This window comes from Macaca fascicularis, chromosome 1, assembly GCF_037993035.2.
Source record: "Macaca fascicularis isolate 582-1 chromosome 1, T2T-MFA8v1.1".
Taxonomy (NCBI): domain Eukaryota; kingdom Metazoa; phylum Chordata; class Mammalia; order Primates; family Cercopithecidae; genus Macaca; species Macaca fascicularis.
The window spans coordinates 2,052,826-2,073,909 of record NC_088375.1 but is presented as its reverse complement, the minus strand read 5'-3'; the positions used below and the strand labels follow the sequence as shown (position 1 = coordinate 2,073,909).

At 41.6% G+C, this 21,084-nt stretch overlaps 1 protein-coding gene and 1 long non-coding RNA gene across 7 annotated transcripts in view; one reads left to right on the top strand and one right to left on the bottom strand.

Annotated features, from left to right (window-relative positions):
- The window catches only part of ZNF695 (zinc finger protein 695), a 47,733-nt gene that overhangs the window by 21,125 nt on the left and 5,524 nt on the right, over positions 1 to 21,084 (bottom strand). For 2 of the 6 annotated variants that reach the window (XM_074025821.1, XM_074024004.1), the window contains exons 2-3: positions 3,918 to 4,080; positions 3,030 to 3,122 (exon numbers count right to left, since the gene is read on the bottom strand). The exons of 1 other annotated variant lie outside the window; for it this stretch is intronic. In XM_074025821.1, coding sequence (XP_073881922.1) covers positions 3,030 to 3,122; positions 3,918 to 4,080 — 256 coding nt within the window. Of the gene's footprint in view, positions 1 to 3,029; positions 3,123 to 3,917; positions 4,081 to 5,875; positions 6,129 to 21,084 lie in introns of those variants that run through there. 3 more of the 6 variants (XM_074024751.1, XM_045390701.3, XM_074025082.1) reach the window with 3 other exon arrangements.
- LOC135968688 (uncharacterized) lies at positions 13,503 to 20,486 on the top strand. Its single transcript, XR_012430720.1, has 2 exons — positions 13,503 to 13,570; positions 18,464 to 20,486. It is a non-coding gene; the product is annotated as an uncharacterized lncRNA (long non-coding RNA).

Below are 21,084 nucleotides of genomic sequence, written 5' to 3'. Positions count from 1 at the left end.
AAAATAGCCAGGCATGGTGGGGCGCGCCTGTAGTCCCAGCAACCCCGGAGGCTGAGGTGGGAGAATCAGTTGAATCTGGGAGGTGGAGGCTGCAGTGAGCTGAGGTCAGGCCATGCATTCCAGCCTTGGTGACACAGCAAGACTCCTCACAACAAAATTAACTCACACTAGCACCACAGACGCCCAAGAAATCGAGATGTCTCAAAAAAATCCCCCCCACAAATAATGGAATATTACTCAGCTTTTAAAAAGCAGGAAATCTGGTAAAATCTACAATAAAGATGAATCTTTAAGAAAAGTCCTTTGTCCTGATGTGATTATTATGCATTGCATGCCTGTATCACAGTATCTCATGTACCAGATAAATATATACACCTACTATGTACGCTTACAAATTAAAAATGAAAATCTTGGTGACATGCTAAACAAAATAACCCAGTCCCAAAAAGATAGAGACTATACGAATCCATTTATATGAGATATCTGAAACAGACCCTTAAAAACAAATATAGAATGGTGTTTCTAAAGGGCCAGGCAAATACACACACACACACATCATAAAGAAAACGTCCTGGCATGTCTTCTGCAAGTACATTTATCTCTAAGTTTGTTTGCCTGTAACATTTATAAAGGCAAACAAACTTATAGATAAATGTACTGGTAATAGACGATGTGATTGTTGAATTATTCACTTTTGCACCATAATGTCTTGAAGTGTACAGAACTGAATATGTTCATAAAAATTATAATACATAAGTAAAAATTGTTCATGTGTGGTGGCTCAGGCCTAGAATCCCACCACTTTGAGAGGCCGAGGTGGAAGGATTGCTTGAGGCCAGGAGTTTGAGACCAGCCTGGATAATAGAGTGAGAACCCATCTCTATAATAAATAAATAAATAAATAAAAAGTCCAGGCGCGGTGACTCACGCCTATAATCCCAGCACTTTTGGGAGGCTGAGGCTGGTGAACCACTTGAGGTCAGGAGTTCAAGATCAGCCTGGCCAACGTGGTGAAACCTTGTCTCTACTAAAAATATAAAAATTAGCCAGATGTGGTGGTGGGCACCTGTAATCCCAGTTACTGGAGAGGCTGAGGCAGGAGAATCTCTTGAACCCCGGAGGCAGAGGGTGCAGTGAGCTGAGATCGTGCCACTGCACTCCAGCCTGGGCGACAGAGCAAAAGTCTGTCTCGAGAAAAAAAAAAAAAAAAAAGGAAAATAACTACCATACAAGACAGCAATCTCACATCTGTGTGTGTGTTTGTATAAAATCAACAGAAATAAAATCAGTATCTCAAATAAATATCTGCATCCCCATGTTCATTATAGCATTAGTCACAATTTTCAAGATATAGAAACAATGTAAATCTTTGTGAATGCTGAATGGATAAAGAAAATGTTTACGTAGATGTAATAAGAGTATTATTAAGCAATAAACATAATGAAATCCTGCCATTCTAACAACATGCTAAGTGAAATAAGCCAAACACAGAAAAACAAATACTTCTTGTTCTTCTCACTCATATGAGGAATCTTAAAAGGTTGAACTAGAAACAGAAGACAGAGGTGACTGCCAAGGGGGTAGGAAAATGGAAGATGTAGTATTACAAGGGCACTATAAGCTTTCAGTTATAAAATAAATAAGCTTTGGAAATCTAATGAATAGCATTATGAGTACAGTTAATAATAATAATGTTTTGTATGCTTAAAATCTGTATTAACACAGCAGACAAGTGTTTTCAACATAAAAATAACTATGTGAAGTGACAGGTGTGTTCATTAACTTAACTGTATTAATCATTTCACTATATATAGATATCAAATCATGACACTGTACACAATAGTTATCCAATTTTTATTTGTGTAAAAAAAATCACATTATACACATACATATCTACACACACATATATATAAATGACACAGACCCACGAAGTTTCATACTAAACAAGAGAAAATTATAAAATGACAGTTATTTTAAAGGAAGGTAACAAGTGGGAGTTTACTATATAATCGGTAATGTTCTACACTCCCCAACGACCCAGCGTATTTAAGAAATCTAGGATGTGAGTAGATATATTAAACTGAGAACAGCTGAGAAATTTGGGCACATAGGGTTTAAATGACAAATCTCAGTTCACACAAAAGAAATAACATTTTTAAGTAAACAAAACTAGACTTTCTTATATTTAGGGAGATGCTTAGTCTTCTGATAAAATTACTATCAATTTCTGTAGAATTACATTTGAAATCTCCACAGGGTAAGTCATAAAGGAGAAAACATATATCTGTTGTGGGATTTCTGAACCAAATACCAGTATCACCATTACTCTCACATGTTCCAGATGCAATGCAAAAAGGGATCTTAAAAAATATTTTAGGCTGGGCACGGTGGCTCACGCCTGTAATCCTAGCACTTTGGGAGGCTAAGGCAGGTGGATCACGAGGTCAGGAGACTGAGACCATACTGGCTAACATGGTGAAACCCCATCTCTACTAAAGTACAAAAAAAATTGGCCGGGTGTGGTGGCAGGCACCTGTAGTCCCAGCTACTCGGGAGACTGAGGCAGGGGAATCGCTTGAACCTGGGAGGCAGAGGTTGCAGTGAGCCAAGATTGTGCCACTGCACTCCAGCTTGGGTGACAGAGCGAGACTCCATCTCAAGAAAATTACGTGTGTGTACATATATATACACATAATTTTTAACAGAGTTCCTCAAAAATACGCAGACAGTTCCATGTCCCCCAAAGCAATGGAAGAGCAGTCAGATCATGCAGTCCCCTATGACCTACAAAGATGACTGTGACGCTCACTGTGAACTTGAAGGAAAATCACTGAAGGGAAGTACAGTCCTTAGATAATTTAAGAGCATGAGATAGAAGATGCCCCTATGTGAGAGCAAGAGAAAGAAATCCAGGCTTCTCAGAAGCCATTTCCATGGGAGTAGAGCTTCCCAAACCACATTTTAAAGTCTGGCTTCTTCCTTGATCCTCAGACCCCCTACCTATGTTTGCTTCATTCACTCCCACCTACCTGAGTGTTTGGCTGTCTTCTCTGTGTTCACATTCCAGGGCTCTTTCCTTGCCTCCAGATAGATGATCAGTTCTGGCTTAGACATAGCAAGACCTGTTTTATTAGAAAAAAGGTGCATGATTCTTGTGGGGATTCTTGAACTACCAACCTTTCACTGTGCTCAGAAGAGAAGAGAAAACATCACATTAGATCCTAGAAAGTTAACTCCAGAATACTGTTTTCTGACAGAGCCTTTAATATATTCAGGAAGTGTTTTAAATCTGTGAGTCCTCAGCTCTGCTACCAAGAACTATAATAACTGGATCAAAAATTGGTGGTGGAGGCCGGGCCCGGTGGCTCAAGCCTGTAATCCCAGCACTTTGGGAGGCCGAGACGGGCGGATCACGAGGTCAGGAGATCGAGACCATCCTGGCTGAGACGGTGAAACCCCGTCTCTACTAAAAAATACAAAAAACTAGCCGGGCGAGGTGGCGGGCGCCTGTAATCCCAGCTACTCGGGAGGCTGAGGCAGGAGAATGGCGTGAACCCGGGAGGCGGAGCTTGCAGTGAGCTGAGATCCGGCCACTGCACTCCAGCCTGGGCGGCAGAGCGAGACTCCGTCTCAAAAAAAAAAAAAAAAAAAAAAAATTGGTGGTGGAAACTGGATTTTGAAGTGGAGGCAACAATATTTGATACTACTGAATTTCTAGAATTACCACCAATCTAGAGCAAGGATGTACATCAGCTGAAGAGAAAGGTTGATGTCAAGGCAAAACATCTTGAAAGTTTTGTTTTCTACACCAAGGAATCCCCAAGGTTTTCTTGAAAGCAGTGATCTGAAACTCATTCATGCAAATCAGAAGAAACTCCCAGAAAACATTCTACAACGGAAAAAGATGAAATCCTTATGGTGAAATAGGAATTGCATATTGAAGTGATCCTCACCAAGGGAGAATAGGTTTCTGTAGTTCTCTAACATCACATCCCTGTACAAATTCCGCTGGGCAGGGTCCAGGCATTCCCACTCCTCTGGAGAGAATTCTAGAGCCACATCCCTGAATGCCAATAGTCCCTGAAAAAGAAAACATTTACCAAGTGGCCATGGCAGAGTTCGACTCCAGGCAAGGAGACAGAGTGAAGAGAACTGGCTCTGACTTATATGAGTGACTAGAATTATCAAATAAGATAATTTTTAACACACAAATATACTCTAAGCCAGGTGCGGTGGCTCACGCCTGTAATCCCAGCACTTTGAGAGGCCGAGGAGGGCGGATCACGAGGTCAGGAGATCGAGACCATCCTGGCTAACATGTTGAAATCCCATCTCTACTAAAAAATACAAAAAAAAAATTAGCCAGGCATGGTGGTGGACGCCTGTAGTCCCAGCTACTCGGGAGGCTGAGGCAGGAGAATGGCGTGAACCCGGGAGGCGGAGCTTGCAGTGAGCCGAGATCCGGCCACTGCACTCCAGCCTAGGGGACAGAGCGAGACTCCATCTCAAAACAAACAAACAAACAAAAAAGATCCACAAACCAGTGTAGATACTCTACTTTTGTGCATAATATAGTATAAAATTAAGGGCATCAACTCAAGCACTGATATATTCACATCCTACAGGATAAGTTGTGTATTGTTCTCACATGGAGAAGTCAGGGTGAGTTAGAAGGTACTTCTCAAATTTTAACAAGTATGTCAATGAAGTAGAAATCTTGTTAAAATGCAGGCACGGGCTGGGTGCAGTGGCTCACACCTGTTATCCCAGTACTTTGGGAGGCTGAGGTGGGTGGATCACCTGCAAGTCAGGAGTTCAAGACCAGCCTGGCCAACACGGTGAAACTCCATCTCTGCTAAAAATACAAAAAATTAGCCAGGCATGGTGGCGGGCGCCTGTAATCCCAGCTACTTGGGAGGCTGAGGCAGGAGAATTGCTTGAACCTAGGAGGTGGAGATTGCAGTGAGCCAAGATAACGCCATTGTACTCCAACCTGGGCAACAAGAGTGAAACTTCATCTCAAAAAACAAACAAACAAACAAATAAAATGCATGCATGGTGGCTCACACCTCTATTCCCAGCACTTTGGGAGGCCGAGGTAGGTGGATCACTTGAGTTCCAGAGTTTGAGACCAGCCTGGGCAACATGGCAAAACCTCATCTTTACAAAAAATACAAAAATTAGCCATGATGGCCCATGCCAGCGGTCCCTGTGACTTGGGAAGCTGAGATGAGAGAATTTCCTGAGCCTAGGAGGCAGAGGTTGCAGTAAGCTCAGGTCACACCACTGCACTCCAGCCTGGATGACAGAGTGAAACCCATCTGGAAAAAAAAAAAAAATTCTTTTTTTTAGTATAGATTTTGATTCAGCAGATCTGGGATGAAGCCTGAATTTCTGACTTTCTAACAGGCTAGCCAGCGGCGCCTATGCTTCTGGCTCAAGAAGAATATTTTGTCAAACATCCAGTAAATAGCAGAGCCTACATTCATCCCAGTTGATTCGACCAGTAAGCAAACATGAGAGCCTTCATTTTCTAGAGAAAGCTGTATGCAAAGAGAATCTAAAGAGAAAAAGAAGTTTCCCGATTAATTGTGATTATTTATGTACATCAATCAGTAAATCTCCCCAAAATACTTATTAATAACAAAAGGAAAAATAATTAACCCTATGGTGGAAAATTCTGGCAGACAGCACTTTATTCAAGTGAATAAAATTAACATAAATTACAATAGGAAAATTGGCATCGTGTGCTAATACACACAAGAGGTACAACATCACTGCTGCTTTCTTGGCCAGTAAATTATTACTGAATATAAATAAATTATTGCCCAGTAAATTACTGAAAAAATTACGTAACAATTACACGAAAAGTTACCTTAATTAAATTACAATCGGCCGGGTGTGGTGGCTCACGCCTGTAATAGCAGCACTTTGGGAGGCTGAGGTGGGTGGATCATGAGGCTCACGCCTGTAATAGCAGCACTTTGGGAGGCTGAGGTGGGTGGATCACGAGGTCAGGAGATGGAGACCATCCTGGCTAACATGGTGAAGCCCGCTCTACTAAAAAAATACAAAAAACTAGCCAGGGATGGTGGCGGGCGCCTGTAGTCCCAGCTACTCAGGAGGCTGAGGCAGGAGAATGGTGTGAACCCGGAAGGCGGAGCTTGCAGTGAGCCGAGATAGCACCACTGCACTCCAGCCTGGGCGACAGAGCGAGACTCTGTCTCAAAAAAAAAAAAAGAAAGAAAAAAAGAAGGCTCTGGGATATAGGGGAGAAAGAGTGTACAGAGCTCACTGACTATCACAACAAAAGGTTCGGGGGAGTAAGTTAGGCAGGAACATCAGAAGTAGAGACATATTTGTGGGTTCTAAACACATGACATTCCACAAAAAAAAAAGTGGACACAGTCCCTGACTCCGGACACATTCTCCTGAGAACCATTCGTTTCTTCGTCTTCCTCCTCCATTTCTGGGATTCCTTCTCAGGTGAGAGTCTCTGGGCCAATCACACCTGCATCCTGTAAGCCTTTAAAAGGGTAGGCACAACCCTTTCCCCTTCTACCACCACATCCACAGGAAGAAAATCCTAGAGGTTCATAAAAAGTACACGCTCCCTGTCCTTTTATCACAGGAAAGAGTCAGGAACAATGAGCTCCTACATAAAGATCAAAATGTATGTTTCTTTGTTTTCTGGTGCCCTTGTCCTCCAAAGACTCCAGCAATTGCTGCTGCAGCCACGGGAACATGGAACACACTGACCCACCTCTACCAAACCCAAGCAGAGCAGGCCCTGTAACCTTTCTTTGGAACAAAGGCTGAACTCAACTCTCATGAATGTATCTGGGAGCCCTTATGCATGGCCGTGGCTTCACTTAGAATCATCTGGAACACTTAAAACAATATGGATGCTCCCACCCAGACCAACAGACAGAATCGGGGAGGGAAGCACAGAGGTGACAGTATTTCTTTAAACTGGCCATGTCATCCTAATTGAAGCCTGGGGTGAGAGCCACTTAGCTAAGTATTACCCCTCGAGTCTCAATGTACAGATAAATAATTTGGTATTCCAGGCCCTAGTCTAAGTAATGTGATTCCAGAGGTTTAGAAGGGTCTACAAATTGGCTTCTTGCACGCTGATGCTGCCTCTCCTAGACCATTATGGTAGCACTCAGCTAGAGAAAGCAGGCACAGCACTGAGTCCCTTACACTCAGCGCTGTGATCACAACACAAATACTTATGGTACAAAGTGAAGGTCACAAATCAGCATCCTGAAACATGGCATTTTCTGCTGGCCCTTATCAAGCTGGACCCCTGTGGACTCCAGTAGGAACGGCATGTCCAGCAGACCAAAGAAGAGACCTGGAGCCAAAAAATGAGACATAGGCTTTATTGAGGGGGACTGATATACACGGATGGTCCAGTGGTGGTGGGATGGACAGAAGAACCATTACCACTCGCAAAAACACGCAAGGAGAACCACAACTGCTTGCAAAAAGCAAGCAGTTCATATAGCATTTTCACTTAACACCCTCCACCTGGCAACCCCCACCTAGCAACCCTCATTGCTGTCAGCTACATCTGCCATACAGGCTCATTCTCAAGGGAGGCTCACGTTTAGCTGTTGCTGTCACACAGGTGCATCCACCATACACTCCACCCTCCCATACCCTTGAATACCCTCACATTATTTTCAGGCCATGCTTTCGTGATTTCCCCGGGGGCAGGTATATGGAGGAACATTGTGGCCAGATGCCACAGCAGCAATAGCAACTACAACAACAAAAACAAAACCACAAAAAGGAGTAACAATCACACTGCATAGAAAGTCCTCCCAAGAGCTTGGAATTGGATCCTGAGTGCATCACAGCAAGCCTGTGGTGGTGGAGGAGGAAGAGGGCAGCTCTGCAGACACAATAGTTCCTCCTGCTCCAGAGAGAGGCCACCATCTGCACCTGGTTAGCAAAATGGTTTTACTGCACACCATTCACCAGTGGAAGGTGCTGTGCTGACTGCCCAGCCTCTGTTTGCCAAGTGAGACAGCAAGGTTTGCAAGGTACGTGTGCCAGCTGGAGAAAGACTCAGAAGCCAACATGATATGCGATGAAACCCATGTCCCCACCCCCGCCACCAGGGGCAGTCCATCAACCGGGGTCTGTTATCCTGTTACCCGAAGTTCCTGACAGATAGTGGGGCTATGTGAACATCCCTGAGGCAAGACAGTAAAAGGCAGAACACACTGTAATGCTTGATAGCAGAAAAGGATGAAAATACCCAGAAACATCCCAGGCATGTACACTCCTCTCCCAGAGGAGACAGGGAGCCTATATTCAGCATCCTTAATCCATTTCCCATTAAAAAAAGAAAAGTGCAGTCGTCTGCCAGTGCTCATTCAGTTTTATATAAGCACACTCCTTGAGGCTGAAGTAAATCTGACTGATTTTCTTTTTTTTTTTCTGAGACGGAGTCTCCCTATGTCACCCAGGCTGGAGTGCAGTGGCGCGATCTTGGCTCACTGCAAGCTCCGCCTGCCGGGTTTACGCCATTCTCTTTCCTTAGCCTCCCGAGTAGCTGGGACTACAGGTGCCTGCCACCACGCCCAGCTAATTTTTTTGTGTTTTTAGTAGAGACAGGGTTTCACCGTGTTAGCCAGGATGGTCTCGATTTCCTGACCTCGTGATCCACCCGCCTCGGCCTCCCAAAGTGCTGGGATAACAGGCATTAGCCACCGCGCCTGGCCAAATCTGACTGATTTTCAATGTTAAGATATAATATAAAAACTGTCCTTGGAATTATCTCTAACTTGTCTCTAATCCCAATGCAACAGAAATATATATGATGTTACATTAGGATCAGAAGACAGGACAGAAATGTAACGGAAATGTCTATGATGTTACATTAGGATTAGAGACAAGAGTATTCTCAGGGCGAATGAGAAATGGGTTAAAGAAAACAAATTTCAACTAGGAATTTTGCATGTAGCCAATCAAAACTTTATAAGTGAAGGAGAAACAAAATTCTTTCCAGACAAGCAAATGCTAGGGGAATTCATGACCACCAGACTTGCCTTATCAGAAGTTTTAAGAGAATGCTGGCCGGGCGCGGTGGCTCACGCCTGTAATCCCAGCACTTTGGGAGGCCGAGGCGGGCGGATCATGAGGTCAGGAGATGCAGACCATCCTGGCTAACACAGTGAAACCCCGTCTCTACTAAAAAATACAAAAAATTAGCCAGGCGTGGTGGCGGCGCCTGTAGTCCCAACTACTTGGGAGGCTGAGGCAGAAGAATGGCGTGAACCTGGGAGGCGGAGCTTGCAGTGAACTGAGATTGCACTACTGCACTCCAGCCTGGGCAACAGAGTGAGACTCCGTCTCAAAAAAAAAAAAAAAAAAAAAAGAGAGAGAGAATGCTAAATATGGAAACAAAAGACCATTTCTGGCCACCACAAAAAACACACTTAGGTACACAGACCACTTACACTATAAAGCAACCACACAAACAAGTCTAACAAGCAGCTAACAATGCAATGACAGGATCAAATCCACACATATCAAGGCCAGGCATGGTGGCTCATGCCTGTAAGTCCAGCATTTTGGGAGCATAAGGCATGAGAACTGCTTGAGCCCAGGAGTTCAAGGCCAGCCTAGGCAAAATAGTGAGACCCTGTTTCTACTAAAAAAAAAAAAAAAAAAGAAAAAAAAAAGGTAAGAAAAAAAGAAAAAAACACGTATCAGTATTAACTTTGAATGTAAACAGGCTAAATGCCCCACTTAAAAAGCACAGAGTGCAAGTTGCATAAAGAAGACGCAACTCTATGGTCTTCCAGAAACCCATGTCACATAGAGTGACACCCATAGGCTAAAAGTAACCAGAAGGAGAAAAATCTATCAAGCAATGAGAAAAGAAAAATGAGCTATTCTTATTTCAGACAAAACAGACTTTAAACCAACAATAACAAAAAAAGACAGGCCAGGAGCAGAGGATAGCATCTGTAATCAGCACTTTGGGAGGCCAAAGAGGGAGACTCACTTGAATCTAGGATTTCAAGAGACCAGCCTGGGCAACATAGCAAGACCCTGTCTCTGTTAAAAAAAAAAAAAAAAGAAAGAAAGAAAGAAAAAAAGAAAAAAAAAGAGCCAGGCATGGTGGTGGCTCTAGCCTGTAATCCCAGCACTTTGAGAGGCCAAGGCAGGTGGATCACTTGAGGTCAGGAGTTTGAGACCAGCCTGGCCAACATGGTGAAACTCCATCTCTACTAAAAATTAAAAAAAAATTAGCCTGGCGTTGTGGCACGTGCCTGTAATCCCAGCTACTTGGGAAGCTGACACATGAGAATCACTTGAACCCAGGAGGTGGAGGTTGCAGTGAGCCGAGTTCTCACCATTGCACTCCAGCCTGGGTGACAGAGCAACACTTCGTCTCAAAATAAAAAAAAAAAAAAAAGAAAGAAAGAAAAAAGACAAAGAAGGGCATTGCATAATGATAAAATGTTCAATAAAATCAGAAAACTTAAATATTCTAAATATATATGCAACAATACTGAAGCACCCAGATTCATAAAACTATTTCTTAGAGACCTATGAATAGACACAGATAACCATACAGTATTAGTGGAAGACTTTAACACTCCACTGACAGTATGAGATCATCAAAGCAGAAAACTAACAAAGTTAGGGACCTGAACCCAACACCTGAACAACGGACTGAATACACATCTCCAGAACACTCCATTCAACAACGGAATGCCCATTCTTCCCATCCGCACATGGCATGTATTCGCAAATCAACCACACGCTTGGCCATCACACCAACTGCACTGTCAGACGACAGCTAAATAAAATAGATCTCAGTATCAAGAAGATCTCTGAAAACCATACAGTTACGTGGAAATTAAACAACCTGCTTCTGAATGACTGGGTAAATAATGAAATTAAGGCAGAAATGAAGAAATATTTGAAATGAATAAAGAAAAGACACAGCATTTCAGAATCTCTTGGACACAGCTAAAGCAATGTTAAGAGAAAAGTTTATAGTGCCAAAAGCCCAGTTCAAAAGGTTAGAAAAATCTCATATTAACAACCTAGCATCAGACCTAGATGAGTTAGAAAAATAAGAGCATACCAACCTCAAAGCTAGAAGAAGAAAAGAAATAACAACGGCCAGGTGCGGTGGCTCACGCCTTTGGGAGACCAAGGCAAGCGGATCACCTGAGGTCAGGAGTTCGAGACCTGCCTGGCCAACACGGCAAAACCCCGTCTCTACTAAAAATACAAAAATTAGCCGGGTGAGGTGGCGGGCGCCTGTGATCCCAGCTACTCGGGAGGCTGAAGCAGCAGAATCGCTTGAACCCAGGAGGCGGAGGTTGCAGTGAGCTGAGATCGCGCCACTGCACTCCAGCCTGGGCGAAAGAGCGAGGCTCTGTCTCAAAAAAAAAAAAAAAAAAGGCAAAGGACATGAACTGAAATTTCTCAAAAGAAGATATGCACATGGCCAATATGCATATGAAAAAATGTTCAAAATCACTGATCATTAGAGAAATGCAACACAAAACCACAATGATGCTATATTACACCATTCAAAATGGTTATAATTAGAAAGTAAATAAATAACATGCTGGTGAGGTTGCAGAAACAAAGGAATGCCTATACACTGCTGGTGAAAACGTACATTAGCCACTGTGGAAAGCATTTTGGAGATTTCTGAAATAACTTAAACCAGGGCTGCCATTCGACCCAGCAATCCCATTACAGGGTATACACCCAAAGGAGTATAAATCGTTCTCCAGGCTGGGCGCGGTGGCTCAAGCCTGTAATCCCAGCACTTTGGGACGCCGAGACGGGCGGATCACGAGGTCAGGAAATCGAGACCATCCTGGCTAACACCGTGAAACCCCGTCTCTACTAAAAATACAAAAAACTAGCCGGGCGAGGTGGCGGGCGCCTGTAGTCCCAGCTACTCCGGAGGCTGGGGCAGGAGAATGGCGGGAACCCGGGAGGCGGAGCTTGCAGTGAGCTGAGATCCGGCCACTGCACTCCAGCCCGGGCTACAGAGCAAGACTCCGTCTCAAAAAAAAAAAAAAAAAAAAAAAAAAATCGTTCTCCAACAAAGACACATTGCATGTGTATGTTCACTGTAGCCTTTTCACAATAGCAAAGACATAGAATCAACCTACATGCCCATCAACAACGGACTGAATAAATAACATGATGTACATGAACACCAGGGAATGCTATGCAGCCATAACAAACACAAAATCATGTCCTTTGCAGCAACATGAATGCCGCTGGATAATTTAATTAACACAGAACAGAGAACCAAATACTGCATGTTCTCTCTTATATGTGGGAGCTAAATATTGAGTAAACATAGACACAAAGATGGGAACAAAAGACATTGGGGCCAACTTTAGAGTAGAAGGAAGGTAAGAATAGAAGCTACCTGTTGGATATTATGCTCATTATCTGGGTAATGAAATAAATAATTTGTGCACCAAACCACCATGAAACAAAATTTGCCAGTATAACAAACCTGCACACATACTCCCTGAATCTAAAATAAATGTTGGAAAAGAAAAAATAAATAAACTGTAAATAAATTATAGGGGAAAAAGTTTCTCTATCTTTATAGTTTTGGTAAACTAAATTCAGTGATGGATATTCATTAAATATCCAGATAATTTCCAAATAAGATGTAATGCTAAGATATTTAGCTACTAAATATGAGTTCATCTTATATATTTTGGGCTTTTTATTTCAGAAAAACAAAATATATTTAGATGTTGGTAAATATGTTATGTTCCACACTGAAACACTGTTCAATTAGAACTATATTTCTAAAAACGTGTATTCATAAATTCTTAGTATTTCAATGACAGTTAAAATTTCTTCTTAGGGCCGGGCACGTGGCTCACGACTATAATCCCAGCACTTTGGGAGGCCGAGGCGGGCAGATCACCTGAGGTTAGGAGTTTGAGACCAGCCTGGCCAACATGGTGAAACCCCGTCTCTACTAAAATACAAAAATTAGCCAGGCATGGTGGTGGGCGCCTGTAATCCCAGCTCCTCAGGAGGCTGAGGCAGGAGAATCACTGAACCTGGGGGGCGGAGGCTGTAGTGAGCTGAGATTACACCACTGCACTCCAGCCTGGGCGACAGAGCGAGACTCCATCTCAAAAGAAAAGGAAAGAAAAGAAAAAAACAAAAAAAGTGTATTCATAAATTCTTAGTGTGCAGGGGCCTTTGAAAACAGTATGCTGAGAATAGATAGGGCTCAAGGACAGTATCTCCAACTGAACTTTTAATGAACTCCCGTAGGCGCCAAGAAGGCGGGCAGATAAGGAAGAGCATAGAAACAAAGAACTGAGTAGAAGGTTACATCTGGGAAAAGAAAGTTTGTTTTGCATTGCATTCTTTCTGCTGACGTGGGGTTTATGGAGTATAAATAAAGTGAGGCGGAGGCTCTGAGCGCGGCCGCCATGTTCTCTGTGTGTCTTTGTCTTTTGTGTGTTCTTTCATTCTCCACCACCCCCGGCACGGACCCCAACAAGTGGCGCAGCGAGCAGGGTCAGCACGGGTGAGTAGGGGAGAACAAGAAGGGGAACCCCCTAGGGGCGGGTAAGGCCCAGATATTGTTAAGGGGAACCTTCTTAAGCTTTCATTATGGGGAATTCCATCTCTCTGGCCTCAGAATATTTACGGCTGTTTCAAGGACTATTGCTGTCTATAGGAGTAGAAGTGAAAGAAAAAGACTTTGAAGTGATTGTTTGCCCATGTTGAACAACATTGTTACTGGTTTCAGTATCAGACTAAAGTGCAGCTGAATCGCAGAGAATGGTTACAGGTAGTAAAAACTCTGCTTAGAGCTCTCCAGTTAGGGGATATTATGCCTCTAAAATTGTGGACCTTGTGTGACTCTATCACTCAGACATTAGAGTTACTTGAGACTGATTCAGAGTGTGGTAATGTAGCCACAGGAGGAAAGGTATCTGAGGATTTGGAAAAAAAATAAATCTGAAATGAAGCCCATTTGTGCCAGGATAACAGAGGATGGGGGCGTAGCAAAAGGGGGAGAAGAGAAAAAGCCAGCTCTTCCTTCTTCTAAGGGAAATTCTGACATGCAGAGTATTATGGAAATGCTTCAACAAATATTACAGATATATTCTTCTAATTCACCTTTGCAAGCTTTCCCTGTTTCTTTTCCTTCTGCCCTGTTAAAAGAGGATTTTCCAGAGCCTCCAATCCCCCGGCTTCCTTATCTTTGCCTTTGTTTGGCAAAGTTGAAGCCCTGTTCACATCAGACATACTTTAAATTTATACTAAACACCTGTTTAATATGTTAAAACCAGTGTATATGTATATCTTATTGTTTGTTAAAATATTATGAGTATTTCAATAGTCAATAAATAAACACATTAATATTAACTATTAATATTAATATAGTATTAATAACCCCAGCTAGGAAATTGTTATGTTATAGGGGTGCATAGGTTCCACCAATTTACACTCCAAACAGAAGTTGAGTATTCGAGTTGCTTAACACATTAACTACCTCTTGATATTTTCTGTGTTTTTAAATTTTAACCATTGTATTGTGTATATAATGATTCTCAATTTGGTATTAATATACATATTTCCTAGTGAGTAATGATGTTAGACATATAGGTTTATTGTCATTTCTTTGTTCTGCTACTTTTGGTTGGGTTATTTGCCTTTTCTTATTAATATGTTGAGATTCTTTATATTTGGGGATATGAGTATTATTATATATTATATATAGTTTTAATTTAAAAAAAAAATTTAAGGAGCTGGATCTGTTTCCAATTATTTGTGCTTCTTTTGCTCCTAATGCTCAGTTTTCAAATGGTGGCAATAATGTCCAATTTAATGCCTTACAAATTAAATTTTTAAAAAGAAATGAAAGCTGCCATTTCTAACTATGGATCTCAATCTCCTTTTATCCTTGGTCTTCTTGATGTTTTTTCATCAGAAAATTTGATGATTCCTATAGACTGGAAGACTTTGGGGAAGGCTTTTCTTGATCGTTCTCAGTGGTTACAATTGCACAGCTGGTAAATGAACAAGGCACATGTATAGGCTAGGAAAAATATTATGTGTGATCCCCCCGGACCCACTGAGGAACAACTCACAGGCACGGGCCAATATGCTACTCTTAATGCTCAGGCTGGTTTAGATGATGTTGCCTTTACTCAAATCAAGACTTTGTTTTTAAGGGCCTGAAATAAGGTAGAGATAACAGGAAAATCTTCCCTTTCCTCTGTGAAGATTTTACAGGGCACAAATGAACTATATTCAGATTTCGTAGCCCGTCTTCAGGATGCTGTCTTCAAAATTGTGGGTGCTGGCCTTGCTTCAAAAATTTTGTTACAAACATTGTCTTTTAAAAATGCTTATGCTGACTGTTAAAAATTGTTAAAATCGTTAAAGGCCAATGGGGCCAATTTAGATAAATATATTAAAACTTGTGTTAGTGTTGGAGGGGCTCTTTATGATGCTCAATTATTTGCTGGAGCTTTGTCTAAAGCCTTAAAAGGAAATAACAAACAAGGTGTTTGTTTGCAGTGTGGTAAACCTAGACATTTCAAAAAAAAGAATGTCATAAAAATTGAACACTTTTATCCCTCAAGGCAGAAAGCTGCCTTCAGAGGTGTACAAATATTGTGGTAAAGGTCGACATTGGACAAATAAATGTCGTTCCAAAACTGATAAAAGTGGAAATTTACTGTCTCCTCTCCTGGGAAACGGGAGCTGGGGCCCACAGGCTTGGGGCCCCAACAATTACAATACAAGTCTACTACAATATTCAGTGAGCAATGGCCTACAACATTAAGGAATAAATTCAAGTCCTCCTTAAGGATCCCACACCTTACCCCAGTTTCTCAGCTTTATGCAGCAACTAAGCAGAGTGCCGCTGCTGACTTAGCTATTACTCAGCCTTACACTTTGTCTCCTAATAGAGGAGTATATAAATTAGCTATTAGAGTGTGTGACCCTTTGCCAAAAGGACATGTAGGACTTTTGTTAGGTCAAAACAACAGTGCTATACGGAAGTTAATGATGATTCCAGAAATCATTGATCTTGATGTTACTAATAAAATTTTTATTATGGTACAAGTTTCACAATTTATACGCCTAGAGGCAGGGGAACGTATTCTCAATAGGGAGGATTTGGTAGCACAGAAAAAACTGTTTTTTTGGGAAACTTTAGTTTCTAATCAAAAGCCTTTATGTTCATTGCATATTAATGGAATAGTTTTTAAAGGGTTAATTAATATGGGGGTGAATATGTCTATTATTTGTTTAAATTAGTGGCCTATTCAATGGGAAAAAAGACAAGTTTCAGTTATACTCACTGGCTTGGGTGCTGCTTCTGTGATTTATCAAGACGTAGAACCTTTAACCTGTGTCGGTCCTAAAGGTCAACAAGGTCAAGTGTTTTTTTTTATTTTTATATTGTTCCTATCAATATTAATTTTTGGCAACAAGATCTTTCACAACAATTTGCTGCTTTTTTAAACATTCCTCATATTTCCTCAGCTGCCAAAAATAAGATGTTCAAAATGGGCTACAATCCTTTAAACTCATAGCCACCACTCCTATTTAGGTGAAACAGTGACCATTATTTAAAGAAATACTTAGGACTCTAAAAGAGTAAGTTAAAAAACAAATGGCCGAAAGGAATATAAAGCCACGTATTTCTGCATGGAATTCCCGTCTTTGTCTTGTCTTAAAACTATAAATGTTTACATTAAACCTAGGGAAAGTTTACAGCCTGGTCTTCCTAATCCTGCCCTTATCCCACAAAGTTAAAACCAGAGAAAAGCAGCAAGATGCTTTTGTATCATTACAAACTCAGCTTTCTTTCTACTCACTTAATATTGCCACAGAAAAAATTTAACTGGATTTTCTTATTCAATATTTAGGTTATACCTTGGGGGCACAAAATATTCGACCCCAAAAAATTCAAATTCGACGTGATCATTTAAAAACATTAAATGATTTTCAAAAGCTTCTAGGAGACATTAATTGGATGCGTCCTGTTTTAGGAATACCAACATATCAGTTATAACATCTTTTTTCTATTCTAGAAGGAGACAGTCACTTGGACAACTCACGCCATTTAACTCCTTTGGCTTTACAGGAACTCCAGCTTGTTGAAGAGCAACTTCAAAAGGCCCTTCCTTTTGTTTATTTCATACTTTACCTTCTCCCACAGGAATGATTCATCAAACTAATCGACCACTAAAATGGATCTTTTTGTCCAATAAAATATCTAAACGCTTGGCTACTTATATCGATCGTTTAGCTGAACTGATCATCAAAGGACAGCATCACTGTGGACAACTTTGGGGAGGAGATCCTTCCTTAATTATCTCTCAATTCACTCATAGTCAGATCACTTATCTTCTTGCAACTTCTGATTCTTGGCAAGAAGCTTCATCAATCTTGAGTTACAGTTTATCCTTATCCCTCGGTGCAACAGGGAGAATTGTTTGCTGTTCTGATGATCTTACTTGATTTCCCTACTACTGGTTGTAACATTGTTAGTGATTCTCAATACGCCGTTTATGTTACTTCTTATATTTCTCAGGCCACTTTACCTCTTTGTGCTACTTCTTCTCTTCAGAAATTCTTTTCTTTGTTATCCTTTACTTTGAGCCAACATCGAGCTCCTTTATTCATCACTCATCTTCGTTCTCATTCTCAACTTTCTGGACCATTAGTTCATGGTAATACACAGATTGATTTGCTTTTAATAGGCCACCTACATGCTGCAGAACAAAAATATACTCTACATCATACTAATAGTTCTGGCCTTCAACGATGGTTTCATTTAACTTATAAACAAGCTCGTTCTCTTATTCGAGCTTGTCCTTCCTGTGCTCCTTTGAGCATTCCATCCTTCCATCCTGGGGTTAATCCACGAGGTGTCCCTTCTTTTAGACGATTAAAGTATGTTCATCATACCATTGATACCTTTTCTCATTTCTGTTATTACTCATCTCTTAGCTTATTTCGCCATCATGGGCATTCCTCATACTTAAAACTAATAATGCCCCTGCCTATGTCTCTCGTAAATTACAAGTTTTCTTACAGCAATACAATATTCAACATATCACCGGTATCCCGGGCAACACTCAAGGTCAAGCCATCATTGAGCGCGCAAATTTAACTTTAAAAACTTAACTATTAAAACAAAACAAAAAGGGGGAAATGAGCCCCCCAGAAACCAGATTTTGAAACCAGATTTTGAAGGTTCTTTTTACCTTAATTTTTTTGAATCAATGGAGACAATTGCAAGACTCTGCTGTCGTAACCCATCTTTCCTCACCTCCCTTGGTGATAGTCCCCACTGACAGTTTAAAGGTTTGGTATCCTAATGAAGAAGGTAAGTATGTTCAAGGGCAAGTTCTAAAACAGGGACGGGGCTATGCTCTTGTCCTTACAGGGAGCGGACCTGAGTGGTTTCCTACAAGATGATTGAAACCCTGTTGAAAAGAGAATTGGATTCAGCATGCATTTCTTCCTTTGTTGGATGTGCCTCGGCGGGGGACTTATTTCTCTTAGTGAGGCTTTGTATGAATATTGGACTTATATTCCCTTTCCACCCTTGTATCAGGGAGTCGCCTGGGGAGAGGCGGAAATTAAGGTTTTCACCAATGACATTACTTGGATGCCATCCCCCATATGGACAAGGACAACATAGAACGGGAAACAGCAATTATAATCAGCACATACCAATTTGGAGTGGAAGGACTTCCAATATGTATGGGAAATAGTCCTCATTGTCTCCGAAAATCACATGAAGCTTGGGCTGTTCGTTATAATCATAGTCATGTGGCTGCTAATACTGTTATTATTGTAACTAGAAGCTTTCAGTATAATCATACTGTATATAGTAATGAAACTATTCCTAGTTCTTTACTTTTTTGTCCTATTCTAGAGGTTTCTCCTAATATTGAGGTGCTGGAGTGACAACAATGTCGGGGAACTAAACCCCGGATTTTATTAGAATACAATGGGATGCAAATAACTGATTGAAGTGTGCACGGTGATTTTCAAACAAAATTTAGTCACATACCTTTGAAATGACACTGGGTAAATAAAAGTATTGCTGCTAACAGTAATGAAACCTTGGTATGGCGTGAAGGAGGCCTGAAGTACAGAGTTATTTTTGGAAGTTGTTAGTTGCAGGCGATGCCATTAGCACTTTTGTGGGAAATATGCCCTTAATCTTTCTAACCCGAATAACTCCTTTCATATTCAGTTATATCGGAATACCTCCTGATATATTATTGCTTGTGTCTGTAAGCCCTACCTATTATTAGCAGGAAATTTGACATGGGATAATCTTACGGGGATTGTTAATTGTACAGATACGTGTACATTTTTGTCTTGCCTCAATCATTCCTGGTGGCACAACTTTACTGGGGATATTTATATCCTCAGGGCTCGTAAGGAAATTTGGCTACCTGTTAACCTTACGCGACCATGGGGGGCATCACCTCTTGAGACTTATATTTGGACTTCTCTCCAGCGAACCCTCCGTGCCCTTGGACTTATAATTGCCTCGGTGATGAGCCTTGTCGCCATCGTCTCCACTGCAGCCATAGCAGGACTCGCTCTTCGTCAAAGCATACAAAATGCTGAATTTATGCAGCAATGGCACGAACAATCTCACCAGTTATGGCTTCAACAACGAAACATTGACTCTTAACTTGCTGAAAGATTGGACAACATGGAGCAAGCATTGACATGGCTTGGAGATCAGCTCACTGTACTCAGTACTCGGATGACATTACAATGTGATTGGAACTCCACTTAATTTTGTGTAACGCCTGTGCCTTTTAACATCTCTCAAAATTGGACTGTAATCCGAGAATTATTAGTAGGCCATAAAAATATTAGTTTGGACATCCAAGAGCTCACTCAGAACATTTCCGAAGCATTTCGACAACAATTACATGTGTTGTCCAGAACTGTAACCCTTCAGGAGCTGGGTCAGCGCCTTGCTGCCTTAACCCATGGACCCAGATGAAGACATGGATTTCTACAATCTCTGGAAGTATATTGCTTTGGGCACTTGGATTGGGTCTACTTCTTTTGGTGATTCGATGCTCCCTCCGTCGCCTCCAAAAACAAAAGAAAACACAAGAACAAATATGGGCTACCTTTTTAGGATTGAGGCAAAACAAAAAAAAAAGGGGGGAAATGCAGGGGCCTTTGAAAACAGTATGCTGAGAATAGATAGGGCTCAAGGACAGTATCTCCAATTGAACTTTTAATGAACTCCCGTAGGCGCCAAGAAGGCGGGCAGATAAGGAAGAGCACAGAAACAAAGAACTGAGTAGAAGGTTACATCTGGGAAAAGAAAGTTTGTTTTGCATTGCATTCTTTCTGCTGACGTGGGGTTTATGGAGTATAAATAAAGTGAGGCGGAGGCTCTGAGCGCGGCCGCCATGTTCTCTGTGTGTCTTTGTCTTTTGTGTGTTCTTTCATTCTCCACCACCCCCGGCACGGACCCCAACATTAGTGTTTGAATGACAGCTAAAATTTCTTCTTAGGGCCAGGCATCTGGCTCATGCCTGTAATCCCAGCACTTTGGGAGGCCAAGGAGGGCAGATCACCTGGGGTTAGGAGTTTGAGACCAGACTGGGCAACATGGTGAAACCCCATCTCTACTAAAATACAAAAATTAGCCAGGCATGGTGGCGGGCGCCTATAATCCCCGCTACTCAGGAGGCTGAGAATCATTGAACCCGCGGGGAGGGCAGAGGTTGCAGTGAGCTGAGAGTGCACCACTGCACTCCAGCCTGGGCGATAGAGCGTGACTCCGTCTCAAAAAGAACAACAACAACAAAAAAAGAGCACTCACGATGACCAAGTGGGATTTATCCCAGGGATGCAAAGATGGTTCAACATATGTAAATCAATCCATGTGACACATCATATTAACAGAAGAAGAAAAACCATATGATCATTTCAACTGATGCTGAAAAAGAATTTCATAAAATTCAACATAACATCCCTCAATGATTAAAAAAAAACCCTCGAAAAACTGAGTATAAA